Source organism: Odocoileus virginianus, chromosome 18 (genome assembly GCF_023699985.2).
Source record: "Odocoileus virginianus isolate 20LAN1187 ecotype Illinois chromosome 18, Ovbor_1.2, whole genome shotgun sequence".
In the NCBI taxonomy this organism is placed as follows: Eukaryota; Metazoa; Chordata; class Mammalia; order Artiodactyla; family Cervidae; genus Odocoileus; species Odocoileus virginianus.
In genome coordinates this window covers 8,920,106-8,932,133 of record NC_069691.1, presented here as the reverse complement: position 1 = coordinate 8,932,133, position 12,028 = coordinate 8,920,106, and the positions used below count along the sequence as shown (strand labels likewise).

Genomic DNA, 12,028 nt, shown 5'->3' with positions numbered 1-12,028 from the left:
CTGAGCTCAAGAGCTTCTTCTGGCCTCTGCTGAGAGCACTCAGTACATCTTTCCGTTCAGAGACAGAGGCTACCCCGAGGAGGAGAGCATGGCATTCACAAATGGCTCCAGCCCTCTTAAGCACGTTACCTTATTCTGCTCGCACACATACTGTATCCGCAGGGTGTCCATGGCTCTGATCATGGCTTGCATGGCAGTGAATATGTTTTGGTAAACCAGCTTCGTGAACCCCTTTCTGTCTTCGTCGCTGTAACCAGACCCATGGATGATTCTCATCTGCTTGATAAAGGTGCTTTTGCCACTTTCACCAGTTCCTAATAAGACAAATCAATGAGAAAAATGCAGTCAGCAGACTTTAAAAGGAGTAGAGTGAGAAAAAAAAGGACTCTGTGGCAGTGTTGGTCAACATCAGGATTAGTAAGTTGACATGGGGACTTGGAAAGGGACTGCTGAATAGCTAGGCAATTTACGCTGCGGGGTAGTGCCATCCTAAACCCCAGGGCCTGTGCTTTAGAGGGCTGCAAATATCACACACACACAATTTATTACACCTGATCTTAGCTAAAAGGCCGAGAAGCAATCACACACAATTTATTAAGGACACATAAGTGTCCATGTCACTTGGAGTAATCTTAAGCATCAGCTCTCGTGACTAACACTGTTTAGGCCCCAGGGAATTGCTCCCCCACATCCCTAGCCCTAAGACCTTGAAACAATTGGCTACTGTGCCTGAAAGCCCTAAACATTTAAGGGTTTTCCTACTGCTAATCCCAGCTATAGCAGGGCTGGGGTTGCTGCCTCAGAGGTCAGGGAGGGTCTGAGGAGCAGAAACACCTGGATAGGAGAAAAGGCTGACTTGCCAATTCCTATCTTTCAGACACATGAGTACAATGGATCCTTGAACAATAAAGCACCTTCCCCAGTTGTACCAAATGTCTATATTCCTCCCACTCCTTATATTCCAATCTGCTCTTCAGGAGGCCCTCCAAACTCATGACACTTGTACATGGCAACCAAGGAGCATTTTACAACATCAAACCATTTCTATTGCCATTAAATATGTATAGATGCCCAGACAACCTGTATGAAACATGATGCTGGGGCTTTACATTAGACTGAGATATTGCTTGGACAGACAGAAAAAGTTGCAATATAAGTGATAGACTTGAGTAATGGAATTAAAATACTTTCTAACAGTTTTTGTGATAATTTATCTAAGAGATCTTATCACCATGTTTGGAACATAATGTATTTATGGTTCAAATTCAAATATTGCTTTAAAGAAGGTTTTTTTTTTTTAACAATTCAGGTTGATATGACCTCAATAGGGCAAAGTTTCTTCAAATTGTAATTAATGAAAAATGATCTGAGAAATAAAATGACTCAAGAAAAGTTGGATATTTCAAATGGATGAATTGTAATATATACTATATATTCAATATACCTGTTACAAAAAGTCATTTAGTTCAGCATTTCTAGTAAAATAACATGAGTTATATGAAAATCTTAATTAAAATAATATAGTTAATTATTTTACTATAAAAGCCAAAAATTATAAAATAGAAAATGACTAATTATAAAATATTTTATTACTCATTCACATTTCATTGACCCAACAGAAATTCCAGACAGTGTAGTTACAGTTAAATTCAATCATCTTTGACACTTTGTTGACTATTAGTCCCTTAAAAACCACAGGTATTCGTATCTTTTTTGACATTTGAGTTATAAAGATATGTTTGTCATGGTAAGAAGATTCAACATATTAATAACGGTTTCTTAGCTTGATTACTCCAGAGAAGGCACTGGCAACCCACTCCAGTACTCTTGCCTGGAAAATCCCCTGGACGGAGGAGCCTGGTAGGCTGCAGTCCATGGGGTCGCTAAGAGTCGGACACGACTGAGCGACTTCCCTTTCACTTTTCACTTTCAAGCATTGGAGAAGGAAATGGCAACCCACTCCAGTGTTCTTGCCTGGAGAATCCCAGGGATGGCGGAGCCTGGTGGGCTGCCGTCTACGGGGTCACACAGAGTTGGACATGGCTGATGCAACTTAACAGCAGTGGCAGCGGCTTGATTACAGCCTATAATTATTTAGACTTATGGGATGTGGGTCTTCATCTGTATTCTTGTCAGGGTCTTCTAAATATCAGGCCCTGGAGAAATATCTAGGGGATTCGTTCACTATTTCCATGTGGATGACTACAATTGAGTATTTGATAAGATCTTTCCTTGTAAGGAAAAAAAAAAATGATCCTTTGGATTGATCTTTTCAAAGCACAGACCTGCTTTTCTGTCTCCCCATCCTCGGCTCAAGACCCTCAGTGGGGTCCCTGTGGCTCAGGAAGGAAGACCAAACTCCTCACTGTGGCCAGCGAGGCTGTGGGGTCTGGCCCCTGCATGTTCCCCAGCCTCTGTTCCCAGCACATTTTCTCCACCCTCTGTGCTCCGGCCACACTGGCCTCCTTGAGGCAGCCTTGGTTCATGCTTTGCACATTCCTAGGATGGTCTTCCTTCCTCTCGCTCATCTTTGCTCTTGGCCTGACTTCTCTGTTGTGGTCAAGTCCCTGCACTCTAGGTTCTCAAGGGACTGTGAACGTCTCAATGGAGCACCTGTTCCAGCTGCACTTTTGCCCATTAATGTCATTCTTCCTGTGGCAGGTCTCCCCTACCAGCCTGTAAGTTCCATAAGGGAAGACAGGGGCCACGTTTGTTTTTATCACGTTGTTTCCCCTTGGCCCAGGACACGACTGAGCAACTTTCACTTCCACTTTCCCCTTGGGCCAGGAACGCTGTACGCTTGGCACATAATGTGCTCGATAAGCTCTCATAAGATTGCGGTAAAATACATATAACAAAATTTACTGTCTTCGCTATTTGTAGGTATGCAGTTTGGAAGCGTGAAGCATATTCACACTATTATGCAACCAATCTCCAGAACTCATTTTATCCTGCAGAACTGAAACTCATACTCATTAAACAATTCCCCTTCTCCCCTCTCCTCTATCCCCTCCCCCCAGCCCGTGGCAGCCACCTCTTTTCTTTCTGGGTCTAGGAGTTTAACTACCCTGGGTACCTCATATAAGTGGGATGATCACACAGCATTTGTCTTTTGGTGACTGGCTTATTTCACTTAGAATACCCTCAACGGGACTTCCCTGATGGCGCAGCAGTAGAAAAATCCGCCTCCAATGCAGGAGATGCAGGTTTGACCCCTGGGTCAGGAAGCTCCCCTGGATGAGGAAATGGCAACCCACTACAATATTCTTGCCTAGAAAATCCCATGGACAGAGGAGCCAGGCTGTCTACAGTCCATGGTGTCGCAGAGAGTTGGACACGACTGAACATGCACACACATACAACACAACACCCTCAAAGTTCATTCTTGAGATAGCATTTCCTTCCTTTTGAAAGCTTGAGTTACATTCTAGTATTTTTGAAAACATGATAGTGATAAGGAATTCACACAGTCTTGGCCACCTGCACTATCTACAAATAGGAAAATAGATGGCTCAGCCTCTCTCAACCACCCAGGGTGCTATGGGCATAGCAGTGACGTCCACCATGGCATCAACAACCATGACAGTGGCCAAGCAGGAGCCTTATCCTGGTCCTCTGGGACCTCTTCTGGTTATTCCCCTAGTCCCCACAATGGTGAATATCAGAGTCACAAATATTAAATATTAAAGCCTGGTATTTTGCACACATTCTGTCCTTTGATCTTCACAACCATCCTACAATGTAAATTATTACCATCATCTCTATTATACAGATGAGAAACCTGGGGCTCATTCTGTTTAGTAACCCCTGAAAGCGCACAGGATCAGCAAGAGAGAGAGGGGGGATTTACCCAATCAGACTCTAAGGACAAAGCTTACTGTCAGAAAAGACCGCCAGGGCCATAGACTTAGTCATGCTGCTCTAATGAGGACAAACGTGAAGTTCACAGCCACACACCGAACCCTGAGCCCAGGCAGATCCACCGTCCTGCAGGCACACGCTGCTGCTGGGGCCCAAGAAGAGCCTCCTGACAGGTGTGTATCCTCAAGAGCAGTCTTAACAGTGAAGCAAAATGCTTGTTGCTTCACTTCTACCTCCAGAGGTGGCGAAGGTGAGTGCTGTCTTCTCACATCAGAGATGAGGAAACTGGCTGGGAGTCACCCAACAGGGCAGACCCGGTGCAGATGCAGAGCTGTGGCTAGAAACCACATTGTCAATGCCTCAGCCTTGGAAAGTGAAAGTCGCTCAGTCATGTCTGATGCATGGTGACCCCATGGACTATACGGTCCATGGAACTGTCCAAGCCGGAATACTGGAGTGGGTAGCCATTCCCTTCTCCAGGGGATCTTCCCAGCCCTCTGAAGGAGCTGCCTTTCACTTCATCCCTGGTAAAGCATCTGCCTACAATGTGGGAGACCCAGGTTCAATCCTTGGGTCAGGAAGATCTCCTGGAGAAGGAAATCGCAACCCACTCCAGTATTCTTGCCTGGAAAATCCAATAGATGGAGAAGCCTGGTAGGCTACAGTCCATGGGGTAGCAAAGAGTTGGACACAACTTCACTTTCACTTTCATCCCCTCAAGAGTTAGTCCTGCCCTGTATAAACTCTCAAAGCGCCTGTGGACATCCCACTGGGGCACAGCCTCTGACTGCTTGTTTGCAGATGGGTCTCTTGTTACACCTTTAGTCCAGGAAGGGTAGGGCTTGGGAGTCACTCATTTGGGTACCACAATCATGGTGTCCGCTATATAGTCAGCTCTTAACACATGGTTAAATGGATAGAACAAACACGAGAAGTCCTCCACAGGTCTCATCTCATGGACAACTGCAGAGAGTTGAGATATGAATTGTCTAAATACAATTGTGATGAGACCAGTTTCATGATGACTCTTGGCTGTTGAGGCCCCATATCATAACTGAGGACCTGAGGGAAGACCCTGCGCTGTCAGAGCTTGGTCCAAAGTCCTGGATTGGATTAGGTCTCCACTCTTGCAGAATCTTGGGGTCCCTGTATCTCCTCCATCTATGATGCTGCCATGCTTGCTTCTACTCCACCCTGGCAAGGTTGACCTCGGGTCCCGTGCTACTTTACCCTAAGCAAAGATTAACACTTCCATGTTCTACACACCACAAAGCTGACATGAACAGAGAAATTTATGTAACTCTCACACAGCAAGCTGTGATTTGGGCACTCTTAAGTCAGAATATATGCAGAGTACATCATGAGAAATGCTGGGCTGGAGGACACACAAGCTGGAATCAAGATTGCCGGGAGAAGTATCAATAACCTCAGATACACAGATGACACCACCCTTATGGCAGAAAGTGAGGAAGAACTAAAGAGCCTCTTGATGAAAGTGAAAGAGGAGAGTGAAAAAATTGGCTTAAAGCTCAACATTCAGAAAACTAAGATCATGGCAGCCAGTCCCATCACTTCATGGCAAATAGATGGGGAAACAGTGGAAACAGTGGCTGACTTTATTTTTCCTGGGCTCCAAAATCACTGCAGATGGTGACTGCAGCCATGAAATTAAAAGACGCTTACTCCTTGGAAGGAAAGTTATGACCAACCTAGACAGCATATTAAAAAGCAGAGACATTACTTTGCCAACAAAGGTCCGTCTAGCCAAGGCTATGGTTTTTCCAGTAATCATGTATCGATGCGAGAGTTGGACTATAAAGAAGGCTGAGTGAAGAAGAATTGGTGCTTTTGAACTGTGGTGTTGGAGAAGACACTTGAGAGTCCCTTGGACTGCAAGGAGATCCAACCAGTCCATCCTAAAGGAGATCAGCCCTGGGTGTTCATTGGAGGGACTGATGCTGAAGCTGAAACTCCAATACTTTGGCCACCTGATGTGAAGAGCTGACTCACTGGATAAGACCCTGATGCTGGGAAAGATTGAGGGCAGGAGGAAAAGGGGACGACAGAGGATGAGATGGCTGGATGCCATCGCCAACTCGATGGACATGGGTTTGGGTGGACTCCAGGAGTTGGTGATGGACAAGGAGACCTGGCGTGCTGCGGTTCATGGGGTCGCAAAGAGCTGAACACGACTGAGTGACTGAACTGAACTGAAGTCAGAAAAATCACTTGACTCACTCCAAATTTCTACACCAAGTTAGAGAAACGTGAGTTATAAAGGCCATTCACTCATAAGTGGTTAAAGTCAAATCTGTTACCAGCCCCAAAAACAGAAACATTTTTTAAAAAGTCATTGATCTTGCTTTTGGACACAGAACATTTTGAAAAGAAAAGGTTAAAAATGATTAATAAAAAGATGATATAAATTTATTTGATCAATATCAATATTTTAAAAGTCTTCAATTCTACATTGTGGTTATTTGAAGAATTAAAAAACAGACATGGGGCAAAAAAGGATAGGTTGAAGGCCAAGAGGAGACATTGAAAGACATATCACCTGGAGCTGAGGTCTCAGAGCAAAGAGACTCCACGGGCTGGGTAGGAGGTTGGGTGAGGAGTTGTGGGGTGGGGGATACAGACGAGGGGATCCTCTTACTGTCTTTTAAGCTGCAATACAACCCAGTTAGTGTCTTCTTTTTCCAGAAGGGAAACTGAACAACAGAAAGATTAGTTTATTTAATCTCTGTCCAAGGTCAAAGTCTGTCCAAGGCGACTCAGCCTGGAAGTGACTGTTGAGTCTTGGGTCTACATCCAGGTCTCTGTTGACGCATGCACTTCCCATGATAACACATTTGCTAGTTTTACCCTGAGTGCTTCCCAAAATAAATGGCCAAGCTATACCCTCCTATCAGCTTGAGCGCTGTCTTCACCTGGTTCAGATATCCCAACACTTGGGACTTCGTCTTTAATTCTTCAGAGTTCTGCTCTAAATGAGATGGCCCCAACAGGACTTGCAGCTAGGGGCTGAGGTGGGGGTGGACACATGAGAGGTAAGTCATTCTCTGCAATGATAGCCATGATCAGAACCACAGGCATCAGTTAACTCAAGCTAAGGATCTGAACTGAGTTTCTGTCTGGATGACCTGTCCATTGATGTAGGTGGAGTGTTAAAAGTCCCCTACTATTATTGTGTTATTGTCAATTTCTCCTTTTATGTCTGTTAATATTTGCCTTACATATTGAGGGGCTCCTTTATTGGGTATTATACATTTACAATTGTTGTATCTTCTTTTTGGATTGATCCCTTGATCATTATGTAAGTCTTTATTTTAAAGTCTATTTTGTCTGATATAAGTATTGTCACACTGACTTTTTTTGATTTTCATTTGCATGGACTACCTTTTCCTATCCCCTCATTCCCAGTTTGTATGTGGCTCTAATCTGAAGTGAGTCTCTTGCAGGTAGCATGTATACAGGTCTTGGTTTTATTTCATCACTTCCAAACAGAAACTCAACACTGAGACATTAAGCACAACTGTTCATTTATTTTGCACAAAAGAAAAATCTAAAGGATGTGATTTTTAGAATGAAAATTATTGGTGAATGGAAGAATAGGTGACTTAGCTTTGACATCACACCTAATTGTGTATTGGAGTGTGTGGTTGGGGCCAGTAGCACAAGTCCATTGGGCTTTGTTTCTCATCTCTTTGTTAAGACTGTTCTCGCTGACTCCTCCATGAAATCAACATGCTGGTGGGCGCTTCTCCACCGCCTCTGCAGATAGCTGGAGAACCAGAGGCCTCAAGCAGGAAGCAACGTTTTGATTCACAGGGAAGCTGAAGCCTTTGGTTGGAAGGCAAACTCTGGTATCAGGTGACCAAGAGATATAACCAGATGTGATAAGAGGGTAAGGGCGAGGAGAGCACAGTCTAGAAGGACTTTCATTCCAGGACCCAATGCTGATAAAACACAGAGCAGGGAAAGGAATAAAACTACAATTCTATCTCTAGATTCTGTTCCAAATACCAATAAGGGAAATGTCTCTTCTCTTCCACTTAAGCTTTTCCTTCACTGTTTTCATACTTGGGAGGAAAAAACCAGCTATGGGTTACAAGTACTTCAAAACTTTTATTATCATTAGGAGCCTGCTAGCTTGAGGTTCTTCCTTATTGTCATTCTTTACTGCAAATGTGATCTGCAATCAAATCAGCAGGTGACTTTTGGGTAAGGAGGTTTGGCTGGTAACAGATTGCTCAGAGGGCCCGTGTGGGTTCCCTGCTTTTGTGCCTGGTAACCTCAGGGCAGGAGACCAGCCTGCTTCTCACTTAAGGTTTCTCATGCTCTCCTGAGTCTCTCACTGTAATGCTCTGCCACGATCCTCTGCCACCCCCAGTCCCTTTTGTAAAAGAATTCCGTTTATTTATTTTTGGCTGTGCTGAGCCTGTTGCTGTGGGCTTTTCTCCAATTGCAGTGAGTGGGGCTACTCACGAGTCGCAGTGTGTAGGCTTCTCCTTGTTGCATCTGGAAAGATCCCACATGCTGTGCATAGGGGCTTCAGTAGCTGTGGTTCCCAGGCTCCGGAGCACCGGCTCAATAGCTGTGGTGCACAGGCTTAGGCGCTCTGTGGCAGGTGGGATCTTCCTGAATCAGGGACCAGACCCATGTCTCCTGCATTGGCAGACGGATTCTCTACCACTGAGCCACCAGGGAAGCCGTGCCCTAGCCTTAAATGTGAGTTATTTCCTTTTTCAGAGTAGATGGTCAGTAAGCTGTTAATCCACACAAATACTCCAGCATGGTTGGCACACATGGATAACTATTCTATTTAAGTGAAAGTTCACTTCCGCATGCTTCCTGCATCCTTGGTTGAGGGGCTTGCCTTCTGCAGGACTGGAAGTGTTCCTCCAGGATGTTTGTTCCTGGCATTCATTTACCCAGTGTTTCCCCAAACTCCATTATTTATGTACCTATCTTATTATTTTTATCATATCCATGTACCATCTGTATGATTATATAATATTAAAAAATTTTTTTTGTTTTCTTTTTTTTTCCATTTATTTTTATTAATTGGAGGCTAATTACTTTACAGCATTGCAGTGGTTTTTGTCATACATTGAAATGAATTAGCCATGGATTTACATGTATTCCCCATCCCAGTCCCCCCTCCCACCTCCCTCTCCACCCGATATTTTATTTAAATAAATTTGTTATGTAAGGAAACATGATTGTTACGAGTGAAAAACCAGTATCATTTTCCATGAGTAATCAAATTAAATACACTATAATAAGACTTTAGTGAGATTCTAGCTACAAACATCTGGTCTATCCCCAGTGATCTGGGTACTTCATTTTGGAAAATGATACCCATGAATTATTGTCCTCTTTATGTGAAATGTACCCCTTTGCTCTTAATTGTGAAAGGAGCTTTCCCCCTCTTTTTCTCAAGGGGCTTCTGATATTCTACCCAGGAAACTCACCCACATACAAAAAAACTGAGGGTTGAAACTCATGTAACTAAAAGGGAGCCAGGAAAATGTCTTAGTGCTAAAATTTTAAATTCTTTCTGAGATTTGAGAAAGCAATATGAGGTTCAAGTTTCAGCATAACACTCAGAAAGGCTCATGGAGGGGGAAAAAAAAAGTTTCTTTTTAGGAGCCAGGAGAGAACATCGGCCAAAGCAAAATAAATCCTTTTCCAAATGATAGACCAAGAACATCTAAACAGAAAGCCAATTGTTCTCAAGTTTAACTACAATCTTTAGTCAAGACCACCTCCTGGAGAGTAAAATCGAGGAGCTGATAAAGCTTCCCAGATAGACATGGCCATCTCCCATAGTCTGTAATGTCTTCTGAAAGCATCTGGGAGAAGTTGTTGCGTTTTAGCTCAGTTTTACAGAATATGATGTACTGATATGTAAACAGAACAGAAATGGGGACACAATTCTAGACATTGGTATAAATGATCTATCTGACTAGCAAGCAAGAGAGAGTATGGACATTCTGATGTGACTGGCAGGTTGACTCTACGGGGAGAGGGCCTTATTTCTCTTGTTCTCTGGTGTCTTTGGATCCTAAAACAGAGCATGTAGTAGGAGCCTAATAAATACCTGTGCGTGGGTATTTATTGACTAAGACAACCAGGATGATCACGGTTTGGGAAAGCAATAGGAAGAGGGTTTGTCTGACCAAGAGAAGACTCAGGACTAATTGGACAAGTCTGTTGAATAACAAGGCATCCTCACACGGGGGCAGGCGAGCTGCCATTTGCCCTTTCTGATGGGGACTCTCCGGACCCGGGGCCAGCCACACAGGGCAACTCAGGCTGTGTACTGGGTTTCCTGGTAAGGGGGCACATGGTTTAAGAAAATTCCTTTTGGAATCTTAAAGCAGGAGTGGTTCTCAGTAGCAAGGAGGGTGGTCCAGAGGAGAACAGTGGCATTGGGGGCGCTCTGCTTGGACCCTATTCCATTGACCTTGGGCAGCAGCTACGCCATGTGCTGGCCGTTTCTGCCCCCATTACTGCTACAGTCCTGGTACTTGTTATTCCAAAGATACTGATTTATGAGAGAATCTGGCTAATGCTGGGGAAAATTCCAAATGATTCTCCTACTGCCATGGTCAAAATGCTTGTGCCCCACCTCCCCCCAAAATTCATATGTTGAAAACCTTATGCCCAAAGAGATGGTATTAGAAGGGCCTTTGAAGGTGATTAAGTCATGAGAATGAAGCCTTATATTATAAAAGAGCACGGAGAACTCCTTTGCTCCTTCCACCACATGAGGCCACCAGGAGAAATCTGCAACCCAGCCTTGATGGCACCCTCATCTCCAACTTCTAGCTTCACGCTGTGAAAAATACATTTTATTGTACAATAACTACCCAGTCTGTAGTATTTTACAGCAACTCAAACAACCTAAGACATTTAACCAAGTGCAATCCAATGGAAGGAGAGATAATAAAAATGCAAATTCTTGGGCTCCTCCTCAGTTCAACTCTGACTGGCCCTTTCAGGAGCCTGGCAATATATGCATTTTAAAAAGAGCTCCAGGGGTACTGATGTTTCCAGTTCATGGAGTGATTGGGAAGCCCTTCTCCAGGTCTCTAAGGGGAACCTCTACTAATGTAATCTACCTGGGGCTGCAATGCTTGAGATTTTACATCATACTCAGTTTAGATGATGGGTTTCCATACCAAGTTCCAATCTCATTTCTACATGAATAAAATCTCCACAGGAGCTCTGTTTTTCAGTTTCCAGAGAGGAAACATTTTTAAGGTGCCATAAAGATTCACTGAGTTAAATCAGTCCTGCCTGCTTCTCCCCAATCCCTTATCACCATCACAATCATGTCACCTTCCCCAGCTCTGCTCTTGTAAAGAGAAATGGTGCTATTTTCACCATGAAAGAAGTGGCAGTGTCCTAGGCAACACAGAATTGGAAACAACTGGAGACAGGGTTCATGGCTGCTCTCTCAGCATACGAGGTAAGTACAAGGCTTTCGAAATAGAAAAGCTGAAAGAATTTAAGTGATGAGGCTCAATACACAGTTTGAGATTCTTTTAAAAACCAATTAAAACAATGGAGCAGAATTCAAGATGCTGTCTCATGTTTTATAGTTCTTTTGTTTCATTAATCTACAAAATCATTTTTATTGCCTAACCAAGAAAAACAGCAATGCTAAATATTTATTTCCTGCCACTTTCTCTTTTTGGGCCTCATTTTGATCAAGATGGTATTTTCAAGTTCAAACTTGATTTCTGAGTAGTTCTTATATGAAGCAAAGCCAAAAGATCATGCTAACAATTTTCAGTCACAAAGAATTTTTGGATAGATGTTTTGCCAATTTGAAGTATCAAAAATAATATACTTCTCATATTTGCCACAAGTGCATTTAAAAGTTCAAATGCAAGAAGATAAGGCTACTTTTTGCTCTAAATTAACTTGAGCTATTTACCTATACAGCCAAATTTCTATAATTTGCTATAAATGTGGTACTCATAAAAAAATTTATAGAAATATTCAGTTTAGCATTAACTGCTTTATGTCAGGAAACGGCTGTCATTAATTGACATGCATCTCTTGTGTGTAGTCAACATGGTTCGGAGATCTTTGTCACTAGTGAAACATTCTGACACTTCCACAAAGAGTTGTACAATTCTGCTCATTCTGT

The 12,028-nt window shown here is 43.3% G+C and overlaps 1 protein-coding gene across 1 annotated transcript in view; it reads right to left on the bottom strand.

The window, feature by feature from the left end:
- The window catches only part of GNA14 (G protein subunit alpha 14), a 180,378-nt gene that overhangs the window by 68,098 nt on the left and 100,252 nt on the right, over positions 1–12,028 (bottom strand). Inside the window, exon 2 of the mRNA XM_070480320.1 lies at positions 130–314. Within this exon, the coding sequence (XP_070336421.1) occupies positions 130–314 (185 nt within the window). The remainder of the gene's footprint in view (positions 1–129; positions 315–12,028) is intronic.